Below are 23,330 nucleotides of genomic sequence, written 5' to 3'. Positions count from 1 at the left end.
TACCCCGCGTTGTTCCTCACTGCGAAACACGTTCAATTTTGTTTCAAACCAGGATTTGATTTAGTTTTTATTTTCTCTTTCAACCGATCGCTTCATTTTTTCGCTATTTTTAAAAATGTTTCATTATTCACGCTCAGGGAAAGCGATGCTCCCATAATCCCGATGTGGAGATGTTTCATGAGGGGGGGATCCTCAGAAGTCTGTTAAATCCGGGCAAATAACGGGAAGTTATTAACCCTGTAATGTGCGTTGGCGTCTCTGGGTTTAACGGGTATCCACAAAGCTAATTATATGCAAAACAAAGGCTCGTTAGTGATCTCATTAGCGTAGGCGTAACGCCATGCGAGATTAGCACTGCCGTGCGTCAGCGTCACATAACATGGCGTTACGCCTCTCACCCAAAGGCGCCGTTACTCCCACCCAGACTCTGAATAAGCGTTTCATTAAAGTAAAGAGAAGACGGGAGGAAGAGACCCCTGTAAGTAACAATATGATGGTTATATTATAGCTACCTGTGGTCTTACACTTACCCGGACCCTGTAACCGCGCCGTCTCAGCGCCTGGATGTCAGTAACGCACCTTTATCTCTGACCTCACTAACGTAGCGGTAACTCCCTGCGGTAACTGTACCGGCGCTCTGGGGATCGGCGCTGTTACAGGGAACATATCATTAGCGCTGACGCCCGTTATAGTAACGCACGGGCTCGTTACAGCGGAAATCAGCACTTAGCGAAGCATTACTGAGCTTCGAAGATACTCGTTAGCACTTAACGAGATGTTAACATACAGTAACATTAAGTACTTTATTGACGCCTGAGGATCGGCCCCGTGGTAGCAGGGTTGCCACCTTCTACTGAAGGCCAACCCGGAGAAAATGTTTAAAACAAAATGGCTTACTTGGTGTCTCCCGCCATCCTGCTGCAACCCCCCCTCCAACTGTAGTGAACATGACTGCGTGGGCGTCACATGATACTGCGTTGCCATGACAACGGGACGCTACATGATGTCATTTGATGCCACGCAGCCATGTTCACTGCAGTTGGAGGGGGAATTGCAGGAGAATGCCGGAGACGCCGCCGTACCCCGCCGCCACCCGGCGATTGGCAGGCTAAACCCGTAGCCCGGAGGTAAGTGCCCGAAACCCAGAGTCTCCGGGTCAAACCGGGAGAGGTGGCAGCCCTGCATGGGGGGTTAGCAGCTCCTCTGGTCTGAGACCTTGGTGGGTAGAATAAAGGAGGATTGTAACAGCCCGAAGCCTGCTAGCTGCGGTGTGTGGGTTAAGGAATGCAGGAGCACGTCGCCGCCGTGTTATGAAGCCCGCGTCTGTTCTCCGCTCACAGTGATCACTGAGCTCCTGAGACATAATGTTTCCTTTCTCTACAGGGTCTTCCTGGTCCACAAGGTCCCATCGGCCCCCCTGGTGAGAAGGTAAGGGCACTACTGCGTGGTGGTTATTCCCCGTGACCCGTCCCTCCTCTGGGCCTCCTGCGTGGAATTAAACCAGTGTAGAGGGGGACCGAGTTGGGCTGACAATTTGGGCAATTAGAGTTGTACGATTATTTTATCCTTCTGTATTGGCGTGTTAACACGCAAAGAAGCGTGTGACGTTAATAAAGGGTTGTGCTGATAGGGTACAGGGGATATGTGACCACTTTATACTGCTTTCAGTGTTACACGCACATCTGTGTACTTCCTGCTGCTGTTACATGTATGTACTGCCGGTCTGCATGTCCTGTCTCTGTGTGTTTCACCTTTTGTGTATTCTGCCTATAGGGGCCACACGGAAAGTCGGGTCTGCCCGGTTTGGCCGGATCTGATGGACCTCCGGTGAGTAGAACCTTTTCCGAAAGCCCCGAACACGCCTGTGTGAGGGATAACATGGAGTAATACATGTACAAGGTATCACTGTATGTACAATGTAAGGCAGGGTCTGCTCGACTCATCCTGCAGACCTACAGACACAAACACACAGTATGCACGGACACAGATAAGCAATAACATAAATACGCACAAACAGATACAATATGCACGCATACAGATATGTATGCACACACACACACACACAGATATGTATGCACACACACACAGATATGTACGCACACAGATATGCATGCACATAGATACACACACAGATACAATATGCACGCACACAGATATGCACACACACAGATTTGTACGCACACAAACAGATATGTATGCATACAGATACACACAAACATATATGCATGCACATAGATACACACAGATATGTACGCACACAGATACGCATGCACATAGATACACACATACAGAGATACAGTTTGCACGCACACAGATATGCACATACACAGATTTGTACTAACACACAGATATGTACGCACACAGATACACACACACACACACACACACAGATACAGTATGCACGCACATAGATATACACACACACACAGATATGTACGCACACAGATACACACACACACACACACACACAGATACAGTATGCACGCACATAGATATACACACACACACAGATATGTACGCACACAGATATACACACACACACAGATATGCACGCTTACTTATACACACGCAACACAGATACACACACAGATATGTACGCGCACGCACACACACACACACACACACACACAGATATGCACACACACACACACACACACACAGATATGTACGCACACAGATACACACACACACAGATACAGTATGCACGCACATAGATATACATACACACAGATATGTACGCACACAGATATACACACACACACAGATATGCACGCTTACTTATACACACGCAACACAGATACACACACAGATATGTACGCTTACTTATACACACGCAACACAGATACACACAGATATGTACGCACACAGATATACACACAGATATACACACACACACACAGATATGCACGCTTACTTATACACACGCAACACAGATACACACACAGATATGTACGCGCACACACACACACACACACAGATATGCACACACACACACACACACACACACAGATATGTACGCACACAGATACACACACACACACACAGATACAGTATGCACGCACATAGATATACACACACACAGATATGTACGCACACAGATATACACACACACAGATATGCACGCTTACTTATGCACACGCAACACAGATACACACACAGATATGTACGCTTACTTATACACACGCAACACAGATACACACAGATATGTACGCACACAGATACGCATGCACATAGATACACACATACAGAGATACAGTAGGCACGCACACAGATATGCACATACACAGATTTGTACTAACACACAGATATGTACGCACACAGATACACACACACACACAGATACAGTATGCACACACATAGATACACACACACAGATACAGTATGCACACACATAGATACACACACACACACACACACACACACACACACACACACAGTATGCACGCACATAGATATACACACACACAGATATGTACGCACACAGATATGTACGCACTCGGGAGCAGCCTGTGCGCACTCAGCGGGATGTGCCCATGCGCTGCTGGGAGCTCGGGAGCAGCCTGTGTGCACTCAGCGGGATGTGCCCCTGCGCTGCTGGGAGCTCGGGAGCAGCCTGTGTGCACTCAGCGGGATGTGCCCATGCGCTGCTGGGAGCTCGGGAGCAGCCTGTGTGCACTCAGCGGGATGTGCCCCTGCGCTGCTGGGAGCTCGGGAGCAGCCTGTGTGCACTCAGCGGGATGTGCCCCTGCGCTGCTGGGAGCTCGGGAGCAGCCTGTGTGCACTCAGCGGGACGTGTCCCTGCGCTGCTGGGAGCTCGGGAGCAGCCTGTGCGCACTCAGCGGGACGTGTCCCTGCGCTGCTGGGAGCTCGGGAGCAGCCTGTGTGCACTCAGCGGGATGTGCCCCTGCGCTGCTGGGAGCTCGGGAGCAGCCTGTGTGCACTCAGCGGGATGTGCCCCTGCGCTGCTGGGAGCTCGGGAGCAGCCTGTGCGCACTCAGCGGGACGTGTCCCTGCGCTGCTGGGAGCTCGGGAGCAGCCTGTGTGCACTCAGCGGGATGTGTCCCTGCGCTGCTGGGAGCTCGGGAGCAGCCTGTGTGCACTCAGCAGGATGTGCCCCTGCGCTGCTGGGAGCTCGGGAGCAGCCTGTGTGCACTCAGCGGGATGTGCCCCTGCGCTGCTGGGAGCTCGGGAGCAGCCTGTGTGCACTCAGCGGGATGTGCCCCTGCGCTGCTGGGAGCTCGGGAGCAGCCTGTGTGCACTCAGCGGGATGTGCCCCTGCGCTGCTGGGAGCTCGGGAGCAGCCTGTGTGCACTCAGCAGGATGTGCCCCTGCGCTGCTGGGAGCTCGGGAGCAGCCTGTGTGCACTCAGCGGGACGTGTCCCTGCGCTGCTGGGAGCTCGGATTCTGTGCTTGGAAAGTGACTAAATATGGGATCCAAAAAACCACAACTTCCTCATGAAATAATACTCCCCCCCTTTATTCTTTTTAGGGGCACCCCGGGAAAGAGGGTCAGTCCGGAGAGAAGGGAGCTGTGGTAAGTTTCTTTCTGATGTATGTATGTATATATATATACAGTGCAGGCAGTCCTCGGTTATCCGACACAATGCGTTACTCAAAATGGCGTTGGATAGCGAAACGTCTTAAAGCGAAACACGTTTTCCCATAGGAACACTGGTTAAATGAAAGGTTCCGTTCCTGAAGGCATTTTTAACATGAAAATACACCAAATATTTTATGCAGGCAATAAGATATGCAGCACACACATACATAATATAGTGTATATAGTGTATTATATATATATATAATATAAACCTAAAATATAATATATATTATATAGTATAATAGTATATTATATAATATATATTATATACACATAAACAACTTTGCAAAGCGTTGTAAGAGCGTTGGATAAGCCGTTTTGGCGTTGTAAAAATGAACATAGGTATGCATTTCATATCGTTGGATAAGCTATTCGTTGTAAAGCAAAGCGTTGTAAAACGAGGTCTGCTGTATATATATGTTTGTGTATGTATGTACTGTATATATGTGTGAGTGTAATATATATCTATATATAAAATTGAATTTTGTGAGGTTGGTGCTAGATGTGGTGAATCTGATTGGTTCTCAGCCTCTGGCCAATCCGCCGCCACCCGCCTCTGCCCCACCACCTCCCACCCTCTCTCAGCAGCACCTCACCTCCTCCCCACCCGTTGCCGACACAGATGCGGGGGGGGAGGGGGAAGGACAACACCACTGCAGCTGCCTCTGAGCCCACCACCACCACCCCCCCCCCCCTCTCAGCAGCGCCTCACCTGTCCACTCGCCGCCGACACTAGCGCGCCACCGCCAGTCAGCAGGGGGGGAGGGAGTCAGGAGAGAGGGGGCGCGGAGAGAGGGGGGGAGAGGGAGTCAGGAAAAGGGGGGTGGGGAGGGAGTCAGGAGAGAAGGGGGGAAGCCCACACATAAATACATACTGACTGACACACACTGACTGACTGACTGACACACTGACTCACTGACACACACTCACTGACTGACACACACACTCACTGACTGACACACACACTCACTGACTGACACACACACTCACTGACTGACACACACACTCACTGACTGGCTCACACACTCACTGACTGACACACACACTCACTGACACACACACTCACTGACACACACACTCACTGACTGACACACACACTCACTGACTGACACACACACTCACTGACTGACACACACACTCACTGACTCACTGACTGACTGACACACACTGACTGACACACACTCACTGACTGATTGACGCACTCACTGACTGATTGACACACACACTTCCCCCCTCAGTCAGCTCAGCTGCCAAACACATGGGGGGCACGGAGCTGTGAACAGGGGGGGGGGGGGAGGAGCTGTGAACAGGCGGGGGGGAGGAGGGAAACAAAGCATTGAATGGGGGGGGAATCGGAGCTGTGAACAGTGGGGGGAGGGGGGCACAGCTGTGAAGAGGGGGGGAAGGGAGTTGAGAGGGAGGATGGGGGAGCCAGAACATTACATCACGGGCAACGGCAGGTATATCATCTAGTATATATATATAGCAATAACAAAAATGTTCAGGGCACTCAAAGGGAAAATGTAAAAGGAAAAAACTTATCTGATCAGTCGTGGTGCTCACAGTGCGGCCAAGATCACCATCCAGCAACAAAAAATAGATAAATACCCAATATCAAAGAATCTGGAGCACTCACAAATTCAAAAAATACAATGTAATGAAGTAACACAGCATCAGGGGGTAATCACAGGAAAAAGAAGCAACGTTTCGGACCTTACGGTCCTTTCTCAAGCTTGAAAAAGGACCATAAGGTCCGAAACGCTGCTTCTTTTTTCTGTGATTACCCCCTGATGCCTGTGTTACTTCATTACATTGTATTTTATTAATTTGTGAGTGCTCCAGATGCTTTGATATTGGGTATATATATATATATATATATATATATATATATATATATATATATACACACACACACACATATATATACTGTATATAGATTGGGTATACATAATAAAATGGAAATAGCCGTGTTAGTCCAGTTGGTAGACCAGTATTGCTGACCTGAGGAAGAGAGGAGAACTCTCGAAAGCTTGTCCTATGACATACATTGTTAGTCCAATAAAAAAGGTATCACCTAATACTGAAGAACTTATATATGTGTGTGTATATATGTATATAGACGATACCATTCTGTGGCTAACGAAATGCTTATTTGTGCGAGCTTTTGAGATACACTGATCTCTTCTTCCGGCGATGTTACAATGAATACAGCAAGCAAGGTTTAACTTAAAAACAGTGTCTCTTGGAATGTTATCTGTGACTGAAGCTTATCCCTCCCCCTGCGCTATATGCAATTGAAGCTTTAAGGTGTTAAAAGGTCCCTGAATGTTAGTGATGGATGAGTATGTGTGTGTGTATAAATATACATTTATAAAGCGCCTGCAGTGTATACAGCGCTAAAGGTGTGGGAGTGTGTACCCATGGTGTGGGTAGGTCTGGAAGATGGGTGTAATGTGTGCAGATCTAAAAGTAACGGCTCGTTTTACAGGCGGTCGTTCCGACTCCTTTTATCTCGGTGTTACCGAGACTGGCGCCCGTGAAATGACTCGGACTGCTGACGCAACTGTCTATTTGTTTTTTAGGGTCCCAATGGCCCCCAGGGTCCCATAGGATACCCCGGACCTCGTGGTGTGAAGGTATGTCCTACAAAATAACATTTATACCCCCGAGAAGCTGGAATCCGCCCGGAGCAAGGCTCTCCCTGCCCCCTGTACACCGCATAACAGCACGAAACTCGTGGTGACTGGTTTAATACCGGCTTCGGAATACTGACCAAATAATATCTTCCGGTGACTCCTGGTTCTGGCATTTTCTCACCGCACCCCCTCTTCCCACCGCCATGGGGCAGAGGAGCACAATTATTCGACACATTAATTTAAAAAAAAATGGTGTTTTAATATAGGCCGCCTTTTAATGACCTTTATTGAAAACTAATTACCGAAGTTCCCGATCGAGTCGTTTTCTATAATCGATCGGCAAAGATCCTGCTTCCTGGGGTTCACTAAATGGCCACCTTTAAGTTTTAATCAATCCTTCAGCTACAGTAGTGTAATTCAGCAGCTACAATGTATTCTTATATTACTAAGGTAACATTATATATTGTTACAGTTTGCAGCTCAAACTGCTGGGAACGTTGGCAACAAATGATCACAAACAGGAAAGTGTTGCAAAGATCTTGCACTGCTGGGGAGGTGGGATAAAGCCTGATATAGAGATCAAAGGATGCTCAGTATATTAAAACTAATTAAACACGGCATTAAGTGTTGAATTTTAAAAAAAGACACTGGTATCTTAATATTACAGAACGGATTTATTTAAAAAACAAAAACCTAATATCTATATATATATGGGTTGCAGACCTGTCTAAGACATGCAAATGAACATACAGGAATATTTACAGTTGCTTTATGCTTTACTGTGGAGGGTTTTTGTCACTTTTTTTTACCCACCATAACCTTAATAAGTGTGGTGATTACCTAGTCTAGTCTCAAACCAGCTTAGCCAGCACAACCAACCTCACACTGATGATACCCATCAAGGTTGAAACATGTCTGTGAGTGGGTTTAATGGCTTTGCATCTCATCCCAGCCTCTGTTTAAAAGCTGTGTTTAAAACAGCATGCATTGGTTTGAGGATTTGCTTGTGTAATACGAGCTTGAGACAAAAGGTGGCACTGAGTGCTCATTTGCATGTCATTTCCCAGAATCCCTTGCTGCAGTGGAAGCGCTGTATGCTGGGCGATAATGGGGAAAGACAGGGTTGCAGACCTGTCTAAGACATGCAAACGAACATACAGTAATATTTACAGTTGGTTTATATATACGTATATATATATATATATATATATATTTCACATATTTTCCTGCTTTAAGGATTATAAAGAATACAACCCCCGCCCCCTCCGCAGTGTGTACTAATTGTGTAATAATTATTTGAGACTTTTTCACCCAGCAGAATATCTGTCCTTTTCCTGCTGATTATATCGCTGGACGGATGATCTCGAGCTGAGTTATTACAATTTGTCTTCTCCTCTCGTTTTGTACAGGGAGCTGACGGTGTCCGAGGTTTAAAGGGAGGCAAAGGAGAAAAGGTGAGTTACTCTGTGTATATAGACTAATGTTCCACAAACAGGTGTGTTTGTGTGCATATATATACAGTATGTATGTATATATATATATATATATATATATATATATATATATATATATATATATATACTGTATATACTTGCTGTATATCTATAGAGAGAGAGCTACAGTAAGTGTTTGTAGGGACCTTGTACAGCTCTTTATAAAACAGAAATTAGAATTCAGGGAATTAAAATCCAGTAGCCATAAATACTAGGGTCTGAGCCCTGGGTAACACTACATACACATTGCTAGCCCTGGGTAACACTACATACACATTGCTAGCCCTGGGTAACACCACATACACATTGCTAGCCCTGGGTAACACTACATACACATTGCTAGCCCTGGGTAACACTACATACACATTGCTAGCCCTGGGTAACACCACATACACATTGCTAGCCCTGGGTAACACCACATACACATTGCTAGCCCTGGGTAACACTACATACACATTGCTAGCCCTGGGTAACGCTACATACACATTGCTAGCCCTGGGTAACACTACATACACATTGCTAGCCCTGGGTAACACTGCATACACATTGCTAGCCCTGGGTAACACTGCATACACATTGCTAGCCCTGGGTAACATTACATACACATTGCTAGCCCTGGGTAACACTGCATACACATTGCTAGCCCTGGGTAACATTACATACACATTGCTAGCCCTGGGTAACACCACATACACATTGCTAGCCCTGGGTAACATTACATACACATTGCTAGCCCTGGGTAACACCACATACACATTGCTAGCCCTGGGTAACGCTACATACACATTGCTAGCCCTGGGTAACACTACATACACATTGCTAGCCCTGGGTAACACTACATACACATTGCTAGCCCTGGGTAACACAGCATACACATTGCTAGCCCTGGGTAACACTACATACACATTGCTAGCCCTGGGTAACACTACATACACATTGCTAGCCCTGGGTAACGCTACATACACATTGCTAGCCCTGGGTAACACCACATACACATTGCTAGCCCTGGGTAACATACATACACATTGCTAGCCCTGGGTAACACCACATACACATTGCTAGCCCTGGGTAACATTACATACACATTGCTAGCCCTGGGTAACACCACATACACATTGCTAGCCCTGGGTAACACCACATACACATTGCTAGCCCTGGGTAACACCACATACACATTGCTAGCCCTGGGTAACACCACATACACATTGCTAGCCCTGGGTAACACCACATACACATTGCTAGCCCTGGGTAACACCACATACACATTGCTAGCCCTGGGTAACACCACATACACATTGCTAGCCCTGGGTAACACCACATACACATTGCTAGCCCTGGGTAACACTACATACACATTGCTAGCCCTGGGTAACACTGCATACACATTGCTAGCCCTGGGTAACACCACATACACATTGCTAGCCCTGGGTAACATTACATACACATTGCTAGCCCTGGGTAACACCACATACACATTGCTAGCCCTGGGTAACACAGCATACACATTGCTAGCCCTGGGTAACGCCACATACACATTGCTAGCCCTGGGTAACGCTACATACACATTGCTAGCCCTGGGTAACACTACATACACATTGCTAGCCCTGGGTAACATTACATACACATTGCTAGCCCTGGGTAACATTACATACACATTGCTAGCCCTGGGTAACACCACATACTCATTGCTAGCCCTGGGTAACACTACATACACATTGCTAGCCCTGGGTAACATTACATACACATTGCTAGCCCTGGGTAACACCACATACACATTGCTAGCCCTGGGTAACATTACATACACATTGCTAGCCCTGGGTAACATTACATACACATTGCTAGCCCTGGGTAACACCACATACACATTGCTAGCCCTGGGTAACACTACATACACATTGCTAGCCCTGGGTAACACCACATACACATTGCTAGCCCTGGGTAACACTACATACACATTGCTAGCCCTGGGTAACACCACATACACATTGCTAGCCCTGGGTAACACCACATACACATTGCTAGCCCTGGGTAACACTACATACACATTGCTAGCCCTGGGTAACACCACATACACATTGCTAGCCCTGGGTAACATTACATACACATTGCTAGCCCTGGGTAACACTACATACACATTGCTAGCCCTGGGTAACACCACATACACATTGCTAGCCCTGGGTAACACCACATACACATTGCTAGCCCTGGGTAACACTACATACACATTGCTAGCCCTGTGTAACACCACATACACATTGCTAGCCCTGGGTAACATTACATACACATTGCTAGCCCTGGGTAACATTACATACACATTGCTAGCCCTGGGTAACATTACATACACATTGCTAGCCCTGGGTAACACCACATACACATTGCTAGCCCTGGGTAACACCACATACACATTGCTAGCCCTGGGTAACACTACATACACATTGCTAGCCCTGGGTAACACCACATACACATTGCTAGCCCTGGGTAACGCTACATACACATTGCTAGCCCTGGGTAACACCACATACACATTGCTAGCCCTGGGTAACACCACATACACATTGCTAGCCCTGGGTAACACCACATACACATTGCTAGCCCTGGGTAACACTACATACACATTGCTAGCCCTGGGTAACACCACATACACATTGCTAGCCCTGGGTAACACTACATACACATTGCTAGCCCTGGGTAACACTACATACACATTGCTAGCCCTGGGTAACATTACATACACATTGCTAGCCCTGGGTAACACTACATACACATTGCTAGCCCTGGGTAACACTATACACATTGCTAGCCCTGGGTAACACCACATACACATTGCTAGCCCTGGGTAACACCACATACACATTGCTAGCCCTGGGTAACACTGCATACACATTGCTAGCCCTGGGTAACGCTACATACACATTGCTAGCCCTGGGTAACACTACATACACATTGCTAGCCCTGGGTAACGCTACATACACATTGCTAGCCCTGGGTAACACCACATACACATTGCTAGCCCTGGGTAACACTACATACACATTGCTAGCCCTGGGTAACACTACATACACATTGCTAGCCCTGGGTAACATTACATACACATTGCTAGCCCTGGGTAACACTACATACACATTGCTAGCCCTGGGTAACGCTACATACACATTGCTAGCCCTGGGTAACACCACATACACATTGCTAGCCCTGGGTAACACTACATACACATTGCTAGCCCTGGGTAACACTACATACACATTGCTAGCCCTGGGTAACATTACATACACATTGCTAGCCCTGGGTAACACTACATACACATTGCTAGCCCTGGGTAACACCACATACACATTGCTAGCCCTGGGTTACACCACATACACATTGCTAGCCCTGGGTAACACTACATACACATTGCTAGCCCTGGGTAACACTACATACACATTGCTAGCCCTGGGTAACACAGCATACACATTGCTAGCCCTGGGTAACACTACATACACATTGCTAGCCCTGGGTAACACTACATACACATTGCTAGCCCTGGGTAACACCACATACACATTGCTAGCCCTGGGTAACATTACATACACATTGCTAGCCCTGGGTAACATTACATACACATTGCTAGCCCTGGGTAACATTACATACACATTGCTAGCCCTGGGTAACACCACATACACATTGCTAGCCCTGGGTAACACAGCATACACATTGCTAGCCCTGGGTAACGCCACATACACATTGCTAGCCCTGGGTAACGCTACATACACATTGCTAGCCCTGGGTAACACTACATACACATTGCTAGCCCTGGGTAACATTACATACACATTGCTAGCCCTGGGTAACATTACATACACATTGCTAGCCCTGGGTAACACCACATACTCATTGCTAGCCCTGGGTAACACTACATACACATTGCTAGCCCTGGGTAACATTACATACACATTGCTAGCCCTGGGTAACACCACATACACATTGCTAGCCCTGGGTAACATTACATACACATTGCTAGCCCTGGGTAACATTACATACACATTGCTAGCCCTGGGTAACACCACATACACATTGCTAGCCCTGGGTAACACTACATACACATTGCTAGCCCTGGGTAACACCACATACACATTGCTAGCCCTGGGTAACACTACATACACATTGCTAGCCCTGGGTAACACCACATACACATTGCTAGCCCTGGGTAACACCACATACACATTGCTAGCCCTGGGTAACACTACATACACATTGCTAGCCCTGGGTAACACCACATACACATTGCTAGCCCTGGGTAACATTACATACACATTGCTAGCCCTGGGTAACACTACATACACATTGCTAGCCCTGGGTAACACCACATACACATTGCTAGCCCTGGGTAACACCACATACACATTGCTAGCCCTGGGTAACACTACATACACATTGCTAGCCCTGTGTAACACCACATACACATTGCTAGCCCTGGGTAACATTACATACACATTGCTAGCCCTGGGTAACATTACATACACATTGCTAGCCCTGGGTAACATTACATACACATTGCTAGCCCTGGGTAACACCACATACACATTGCTAGCCCTGGGTAACACCACATACACATTGCTAGCCCTGGGTAACACTACATACACATTGCTAGCCCTGGGTAACACCACATACACATTGCTAGCCCTGGGTAACGCCACATACACATTGCTAGCCCTGGGTAACACCACATACACATTGCTAGCCCTGGGTAACACCACATACACATTGCTAGCCCTGGGTAACACCACATACACATTGCTAGCCCTGGGTAACACTACATACACATTGCTAGCCCTGGGTAACACCACATACACATTGCTAGCCCTGGGTAACACTACATACACATTGCTAGCCCTGGGTAACACTACATACACATTGCTAGCCCTGGGTAACATTACATACACATTGCTAGCCCTGGGTAACACTACATACACATTGCTAGCCCTGGGTAACACTATACACATTGCTAGCCCTGGGTAACACCACATACACATTGCTAGCCCTGGGTAACACCACATACACATTGCTAGCCCTGGGTAACACTGCATACACATTGCTAGCCCTGGGTAACGCTACATACACATTGCTAGCCCTGGGTAACACTACATACACATTGCTAGCCCTGGGTAACGCTACATACACATTGCTAGCCCTGGGTAACACCACATACACATTGCTAGCCCTGGGTAACACTACATACACATTGCTAGCCCTGGGTAACACTACATACACATTGCTAGCCCTGGGTAACATTACATACACATTGCTAGCCCTGGGTAACACTACATACACATTGCTAGCCCTGGGTAACGCTACATACACATTGCTAGCCCTGGGTAACACCACATACACATTGCTAGCCCTGGGTAACACTACATACACATTGCTAGCCCTGGGTAACACTACATACACATTGCTAGCCCTGGGTAACATTACATACACATTGCTAGCCCTGGGTAACACTACATACACATTGCTAGCCCTGGGTAACACCACATACACATTGCTAGCCCTGGGTTACACCACATACACATTGCTAGCCCTGGGTAACACTACATACACATTGCTAGCCCTGGGTAACACAGCATACACATTGCTAGCCCTGGGTAACACTACATACACATTGCTAGCCCTGGGTAACACTACATACACATTGCTAGCCCTGGGTAACACCACATACACATTGCTAGCCCTGGGTTACACCACATACACATTGCTAGCCCTGGGTAACACTACATACACATTGCTAGCCCTGGGTAACACCACATACACATTGCTAGCCCTGGGTTACACCACATACACATTGCTAGCCCTGGGTAACACTACATACACATTGCTAGCCCTGGGTAACACAGCATACACATTGCTAGCCCTGGGTAACACTACATACACATTGCTAGCCCTGGGTAACACCACATACACATTGCTAGCCCTGGGTAACATTACATACACATTGCTAGCCCTGGGTAACATTACATACACATTGCTAGCCCTGGGTAACATTACATACACATTGCTAGCCCTGGGTAACACTACATACACATTGCTAGCCCTGGGTAACGCTACATACACATTGCTAGCCCTGGGTAACACCACATACACATTGCTAGCCCTGGGTAACACCACATACACATTGCTAGCCCTGGGTAACATTACATACACATTGCTAGCCCTGGGTAACATTACATACACATTGCTAGCCCTGGGTAACGCTACATACACATTGCTAGCCCTGGGTAACACTACATACACATTGCTAGCCCTGGGTAACATTACATACACATTGCTAGCCCTGGGTAACATTACATACACATTGCTAGCCCTGGGTAACACCACATACACATTGCTAGCCCTGGGTAACATTACATACACATTGCTAGCCCTGGGTAACATTACATACACATTGCTAGCCCTGGGTAACACCACATACACATTGCTAGCCCTGGGTAACACTACATACACATTGCTAGCCCTGGGTAACACCACATACACATTGCTAGCCCTGGGTAACACTACATACACATTGCTAGCCCTGGGTAACACCACATACACATTGCTAGCCCTGGGTAACACCACATACACATTGCTAGCCCTGGGTAACACTACATACACATTGCTAGCCCTGGGTAACACCACATACACATTGCTAGCCCTGGGTAACATTACATACACATTGCTAGCCCTGGGTAACACTACATACACATTGCTAGCCCTGGGTAACACCACATACACATTGCTAGCCCTGGGTAACACCACATACACATTGCTAGCCCTGGGTAACACTACATACACATTGCTAGCCCTGGGTAACACCACATACACATTGCTAGCCCTGGGTAACATTACATACACATTGCTAGCCCTGGGTAACATTACATACACATTGCTAGCCCTGGGTAACATTACATACACATTGCTAGCCCTGGGTAACACCACATACACATTGCTAGCCCTGGGTAACACCACATACACATTGCTAGCCCTGGGTAACACTACATACACATTGCTAGCCCTGGGTAACACCACATACACATTGCTAGCCCTGGGTAACGCTACATACACATTGCTAGCCCTGGGTAACACCACATACACATTGCTAGCCCTGGGTGACACCACATACACATTGCTAGCCCTGGGTAACACCACATACACATTGCTAGCCCTGGGTAACACTACATACACATTGCTAGCCCTGGGTAACACCACATACACATTGCTAGCCCTGGGTAACACTACATACACATTGCTAGCCCTGGGTAACACTACATACACATTGCTAGCCCTGGGTAACATTACATACACATTGCTAGCCCTGGGTAACACTACATACACATTGCTAGCCCTGGGTAACACTATACACATTGCTAGCCCTGGGTAACACCACATACACATTGCTAGCCCTGGGTAACACCACATACACATTGCTAGCCCTGGGTAACACCACATACACATTGCTAGCCCTGGGTAACACCGCATACACATTGCTAGCCCTGGGTAACGCTACATACACATTGCTAGCCCTGGGTAACACTACATACACATTGCTAGCCCTGGGTAACGCTACATACACATTGCTAGCCCTGGGTAACACCACATACACATTGCTAGCCCTGGGTAACACTACATACACATTGCTAGCCCTGGGTAACACTACATACACATTGCTAGCCCTGGGTAACATTACATACACATTGCTAGCCCTGGGTAACACTACATACACATTGCTAGCCCTGGGTAACGCTACATACACATTGCTAGCCCTGGGTAACACCACATACACATTGCTAGCCCTGGGTAACACTACATACACATTGCTAGCCCTGGGTAACACTACATACACATTGCTAGCCCTGGGTAACATTACATACACATTGCTAGCCCTGGGTAACACTACATACACATTGCTAGCCCTGGGTAACACCACATACACATTGCTAGCCCTGGGTAACACCACATACACATTGCTAGCCCTGGGTAACACTACATACACATTGCTAGCCCTGGGTAACACAGCATACACATTGCTAGCCCTGGGTAACACTACATACACATTGCTAGCCCTGGGTAACACTACATACACATTGCTAGCCCTGGGTAACACCACATACACATTGCTAGCCCTGGGTAACATTACATACACATTGCTAGCCCTGGGTAACATTACATACACATTGCTAGCCCTGGGTAACATTACATACACATTGCTAGCCCTGGGTAACATTACATACACATTGCTAGCCCTGGGTAACACTACATACACATTGCTAGCCCTGGGTAACACTACATACACATTGCTAGCCCTGGGTAACGCTACATACACATTGCTAGCCCTGGGTAACACCACATACACATTGCTAGCCCTGGGTAACACCACATACACATTGCTAGCCCTGGGTAACATTACATACACATTGCTAGCCCTGGGTAACATTACATACACATTGCTAGCCCTGGGTAACGCTACATACACATTGCTAGCCCTGGGTAACACTACATACACATTGCTAGCCCTGGGTAACACCACATACACATTGCTAGCCCTGGGTAACACCACATACACATTGCTAGCCCTGGGTAACACTACATACACATTGCTAGCCCTGGGTAACACCACATACACATTGCTAGCCCTGGGTAACACCACATACACATTGCTAGCCCTGGGTAACACTACATACACATTGCTAGCCCTGGGTAACACAGCATACACATTGCTAGCCCTGGGTAACACTACATACACATTGCTAGCCCTGGGTAACACTACATACACATTGCTAGCCCTGGGTAACACCACATACACATTGCTAGCCCTGGGTAACATTACATACACATTGCTAGCCCTGGGTAACACCACATACACATTGCTAGCCCTGGGTAACACTACATACACATTGCTAGCCCTGGGTAACACAGCATACACATTGCTAGCCCTGGGTAACACTACATACACATTGCTAGCCCTGGGTAACACTACATACACATTGCTAGCCCTGGGTAACACCACATACACATTGCTAGCCCTGGGTAACATTACATACACATTGCTAGCCCTGGGTAACATTACATACACATTGCTAGCCCTGGGTAACATTACATACACATTGCTAGCCCTGGGTAACATTACATACACATTGCTAGCCCTGGGTAACACTACATACACATTGCTAGCCCTGGGTAACACTACATACACATTGCTAGCCCTGGGTAACGCTACATACACATTGCTAGCCCTGGGTAACACCACATACACATTGCTAGCCCTGGGTAACACCACATACACATTGCTAGCCCTGGGTAACATTACATACACATTGCTAGCCCTGGGTAACATTACATACACATTGCTAGCCCTGGGTAACGCTACATACACATTGCTAGCCCTGGGTAACACTACATACACATTGCTAGCCCTGGGTAACACCACATACACATTGCTAGCCCTGGGTAACACCACATACACATTGCTAGCCCTGGGTAACACTACATACACATTGCTAGCCCTGGGTAACACCACATACACATTGCTAGCCCTGGGTAACACCACATACACATTGCTAGCCCTGGGTAACACCACATACACATTGCTAGCCCTGGGTAACACCACATACACATTGCTAGCCCTGGGTAACACCACATACACATTGCTAGCCCTGGGTAACACTACATACACATTGCTAGCCCTGGGTAACACTACATACACATTGCTAGCCCTGGGTAACACTACATACACATTGCTAGCCCTGGGTAACATTACATACACATTGCTAGCCCTGGGTAACACCACATACACATTGCTAGCCCTGGGTAACACCACATACACATTGCTAGCCCTGGGTAACACCACATACACATTGCTAGCCCTGGGTAACGCTACATACACATTGCTAGCCCTGGGTAACGCTACATACACATTGCTAGCCCTGGGTAACGCTACATACACATTGCTAGCCCTGGGTAACGCCACATACACATTGCTAGCCCTGGGTAACATTACATACACATTGCTAGCCCTGGGTAACACCACATACACATTGCTAGCCCTGGGTAACACCACATACACATTGCTAGCCCTGGGTAACACCACATACACATTGCTAGCCCTGGGTAACACTGCATACACATTGCTAGCCCTGGGTAACACTACATACACATTGCTAGCCCTGGGTAACATTACATACACATTGCTAGCCCTGGGTAACACTGCATACACATTGCTAGCCCTGGGTAACACCACATACACATTGCTAGCCCTGGGTAACACTACATACACATTGCTAGCCCTGGGTAACACTGCATACACATTGCTAGCCCTGGGTAACACTACATACACATTGCTAGCCCTGGGTAACACTACATACACATTGCTAGCCCTGGGTAACATTACATACACATTGCTAGCCCTGGGTAACACTACATACACATTGCTAGCCCTGGGTAACACCACATACACATTGCTAGCCCTGGGTAACACCACATACACATTGCTAGCCCTGGGTAACGCTACATACACATTGCTAGCCCTGGGTAACACCGCATACACATTGCTAGCCCTGGGTAACACCACATACACATTGCTAGCCCTGGGTAACACCACATACACATTGCTAGCCCTGGGTAACACCACATACACATTGCTAGCCCTGGGTAACGCTACATACACATTGCTAGCCCTGGGTAACGCTACATACACATTGCTAGCCCTGGGTAACGCTACATACACATTGCTAGCCCTGGGTAACGCCACATACACATTGCTAGCCCTGGGTAACATTACATACACATTGCTAGCCCTGGGTAACACCACATACACATTGCTAGCCCTGGGTAACACCACATACACATTGCTAGCCCTGGGTAACACCACATACACATTGCTAGCCCTGGGTAACACTGCATACACATTGCTAGCCCTGGGTAACACTACATACACATTGCTAGCCCTGGGTAACATTACATACACATTGCTAGCCCTGGGTAACACTGCATACACATTGCTAGCCCTGGGTAACACCACATACACATTGCTAGCCCTGGGTAACACTACATACACATTGCTAGCCCTGGGTAACACTGCATACACATTGCTAGCCCTGGGTAACACTACATACACATTGCTAGCCCTGGGTAACACTACATACACATTGCTAGCCCTGGGTAACATTACATACACATTGCTAGCCCTGGGTAACACTACATACACATTGCTAGCCCTGGGTAACACTACATACACATTGCTAGCCCTGGGTAACACTACATACACATTGCTAGCCCTGGGTAACACCACATACACATTGCTAGCCCTGGGTAACACCACATACACATTGCGTTGGGAAGGAATGGGCCCTATAGAAAGGGAATACACGCGTGCATTTCTGTAGGTGCTATGTAACTGTTCTTGACGGTCCGGGTCGGTAAGCCCCGCTGAGTCTCTTATCGGCCACGTTTCTGCGGATCCAGCAGAGATATGAGATCCCCTCGCAGTCTGTGACTCCGGATGTGCCACGGATATTATTGGGCTGTTCACACCCCCCTCGCAGTCAGTAACTCCGGATGTGCCACGGATATTGCTAAGCTGCTCACCCCCCCCCCCCTCGCAGTCAGTAACTCCGGATGTGCCACGGATATTGCTAAGCTGCTCACACCCCCCTCGCAGTCAGTAACTCCGGATGTGCCACGGATATTGCTAAGCTGCTCACACCCCCCTCGCAGTCAGTAACTCCGGATGTGCCACGGATATTGTCGAGCTGTTCGTTCACACTCCCTTCACAGTCTGTAAAACCGGATGTGCCACGGATATTGTTGGGCTGTTCACACTCCCCTCACAGTCAGTAACTCTGGATATGCCACGGTTATTATTGAGCAGTTCACACTTCCCTTGCAGTGTGTAACTCTGGGGCGTGCCACAGATATGATTGAGCTGTTCACACTACCCTCACAGTGTGTAACTGCAGGACGGGCCACGGATATTATTGAGCTGTTCACACTTCATTTCAGAGTTTGTAACTCCAAATGTGCCACGGATATTGTTGGGCTGTTCACACTTCCCTCGCAGTGTGTAACTCGGAACGTGCCACGGATATTGTTGAGCTGTTCACACTTCTCTCGCAGTCCATAACTCTGGATGTGCCACGGATATTGTTGTGCTGTTGACACTCGCCTCGCAGTCTGTATCTCTGGATGTGCCACGGATATTGCTGAGCTGTTTACACTCCCCTCGCAGTCTGTGTCTCTGGACCAGCCACGGATATTTTTGAGCTGTTCACACTCCCCTCACACGCAGTAACACCGGATATGCCACGGATATTGTTGCGCTGTTCACTCTCCCCTCACACGCAGTAACACCGGATGTGCCACGGATATTGTTGCGCTGTTCACACTCCCCTCACACGCAGTAACACCGGATGTGCCACGGATATTGTTGCGCTGTTCACACTCCCCTCACACGCAGTAACACCAGACGTGCCACGGATATTGTTGCGCTGTTCACACTCCCCTCACACGCAGTAACACCAGACGTGCCACGGATATTGTTGCGCTGTTCACACTCCCCTCACACGCAGTAACACCAGACGTGCCACGGATATTGTTGCGCTGTTCACACTCCCCTCACACGCAGTAACACCAGACGTGCCACGGAGCAGAATTAATAACTCTTAATCCGTAGATATGATTGTTCTTGCTGGTATGCCACACGCCACTATATTGATCGTTCGACACAAGCAAACAGACACTAATCCCTTTATTAGGGCAGTCTCTCTCGCCCTCCACGGGGAAAGTTCAGAGCAGAGCCGTTAACCGTATAACCCCAATTATCAGCCCCCCAAATCCCCCCGAGACAGCCGGGAGAAATGTATGTATGTGCTGCGCATTGCAGGCACTTCTCCCTAATCGCACACCTCACTGCCAAGTCATTCAGCAGATTGCACTGATCTAAAATCCATTGTGCGAGGACATATTAAATATGGCACGTTTCACTCATTCTACGTCGAATGCTGAGCCCTTATCTAAAAGAAAGCAGCAGTAATGTATCTCATAGGCTTAAAACCAGCATTCTGATTGGTCAACATACTGGCCATTAATACACGGAATGTTAACCAGTCCCAGTTGCTGGTCTGACGCTTGTAATGTTAGCAGTTGATATTGGTAGTCAGGACTTGGTATTTCAATGTATAGACGCAAATCTGATCATATTAAGAAGTGGAATTCATTTGACTTTTGTTTTGCTTTTCAGGGAGAAGATGGGTTCCCAGGATTTAAGGGTGACATGGGCCTCAAGGGAGACCGGGTGAGTATCGGGCTCCACGTCATACACTGTAAGCACACGCAGAACACGCATTTCCATATATCTTCTCTAGACATTGCTAGCTTCTCATCAACATCATGCACTGTGCATGTCGGAGCCATGATGTCACCTCGTGGGCTAATGACATCATACCCAGACAGGAGACACCCCGAGCTTATGAAACCGTTTTCCACGACTGCAGAGAATCGAACACATTAATTACAATCTGGAAGTCCCAGTAAAGGCCTAATTTGAAGCAACGTAGCTGCTTAGAGATGCATTACCCCCCCCCAGCCCCTCCCCCCCCCCCCCGAGTGAGAGTCTCCAAATGCCTCACGACGTCACCGTCTTCTCGGGAGAGATGTATCGCCGGCTTCCTGCGTATGACTGTGTGCTCTGGTTTCAGGGGGAATTTGGTCCTCTAGGCTCGAGGGGAGAAGATGGCCCGGAAGGTCCTAAGGGAAGGTCCGGTCCAAACGGTGACTCCGGCGGTCCTGGTCTCGCTGGTGAAAAGGTCAGTAGCCCCAGTGAGGTTTAAAGTCCTGATCCAAATAGACTCCAGTGGGACAACACCCAGTGGTACCACTAACCTTTTTTATACGTAGGTAAATGTATGTGTGTGTGTGTGTGTGAAAGCTTCCAGAACCCTAAGCAAATCAAACTTAATTTACAGCTAAGCAAAAAATAATGTAAGCTGACAATAAAGAAATGGGATATTCAAAGCTTGTCTCCCCCTACCCCAGTCCTTGTCCAGACCCGTTACTAATAATTTTAAATCAATACACGGAGAATCTTCTGGATCCCTTAAAAAAGATCCCAGAACCCTCCCGAAACATAGCCCTGTGTGGTGTGTGCGTGGAACAGTGTCCCAGCGGAGGGGGTGGGAGACGATACAGGGACAGGAAGTCAGGAATGCTGGGGATAACGTGGGAATATTTCTGGATTTAAAATTTGGAGGTTATGTAGGTAAAGTGGTAGAATCTGAGGTTATATCTGTTGTATGTCTCCTCGTTTACTGATGGTGTATATCATTTATTTATCTCCTCGCTGTGTTTCCATCTCAGGGTAAACTTGGCGTTCCCGGATTACCAGGATACCCAGGACGGCAGGGTACCAAGGTAAAACAATTCACGCTTCCGACTGATTTATCCCAGGGGCTCTTGTGTGGAAAAGACCAGGGGTTCTCAACTTCGGTCCTCAAGACCCCCCCAACTGGTCAGGTTTGAAGGTTATCCCAGCTTCAGCACAGGTGGCTCAATCAGTGGCTCGGTCAAAGACTGAGCCACAGATTGAGCCACCTG

At 47.8% G+C, this 23,330-nt stretch overlaps 1 protein-coding gene across 1 annotated transcript in view; it reads left to right on the top strand.

Annotated features, from left to right (window-relative positions):
• The window catches only part of LOC142503341 (uncharacterized), a 184,665-nt gene that overhangs the window by 117,448 nt on the left and 43,887 nt on the right, over positions 1 to 23,330 (top strand). The window contains exons 24-31 of the mRNA XM_075615495.1: positions 1,384 to 1,428; positions 1,774 to 1,827; positions 4,490 to 4,534; positions 7,183 to 7,236; positions 8,646 to 8,690; positions 21,979 to 22,032; positions 22,436 to 22,543; positions 23,094 to 23,147. Of these exons, the coding sequence (XP_075471610.1) occupies positions 1,384 to 1,428; positions 1,774 to 1,827; positions 4,490 to 4,534; positions 7,183 to 7,236; positions 8,646 to 8,690; positions 21,979 to 22,032; positions 22,436 to 22,543; positions 23,094 to 23,147 (459 nt within the window). The remainder of the gene's footprint in view (positions 1 to 1,383; positions 1,429 to 1,773; positions 1,828 to 4,489; positions 4,535 to 7,182; positions 7,237 to 8,645; positions 8,691 to 21,978; positions 22,033 to 22,435; positions 22,544 to 23,093; positions 23,148 to 23,330) is intronic.

This window comes from Ascaphus truei, chromosome 10 (genome assembly GCF_040206685.1).
Source record: "Ascaphus truei isolate aAscTru1 chromosome 10, aAscTru1.hap1, whole genome shotgun sequence".
In the NCBI taxonomy this organism is placed as follows: Eukaryota; Metazoa; Chordata; class Amphibia; order Anura; family Ascaphidae; genus Ascaphus; species Ascaphus truei.
Note: the sequence above shows the minus strand (reverse complement) of the source record. Positions and strands in the feature narration are given on the sequence as shown.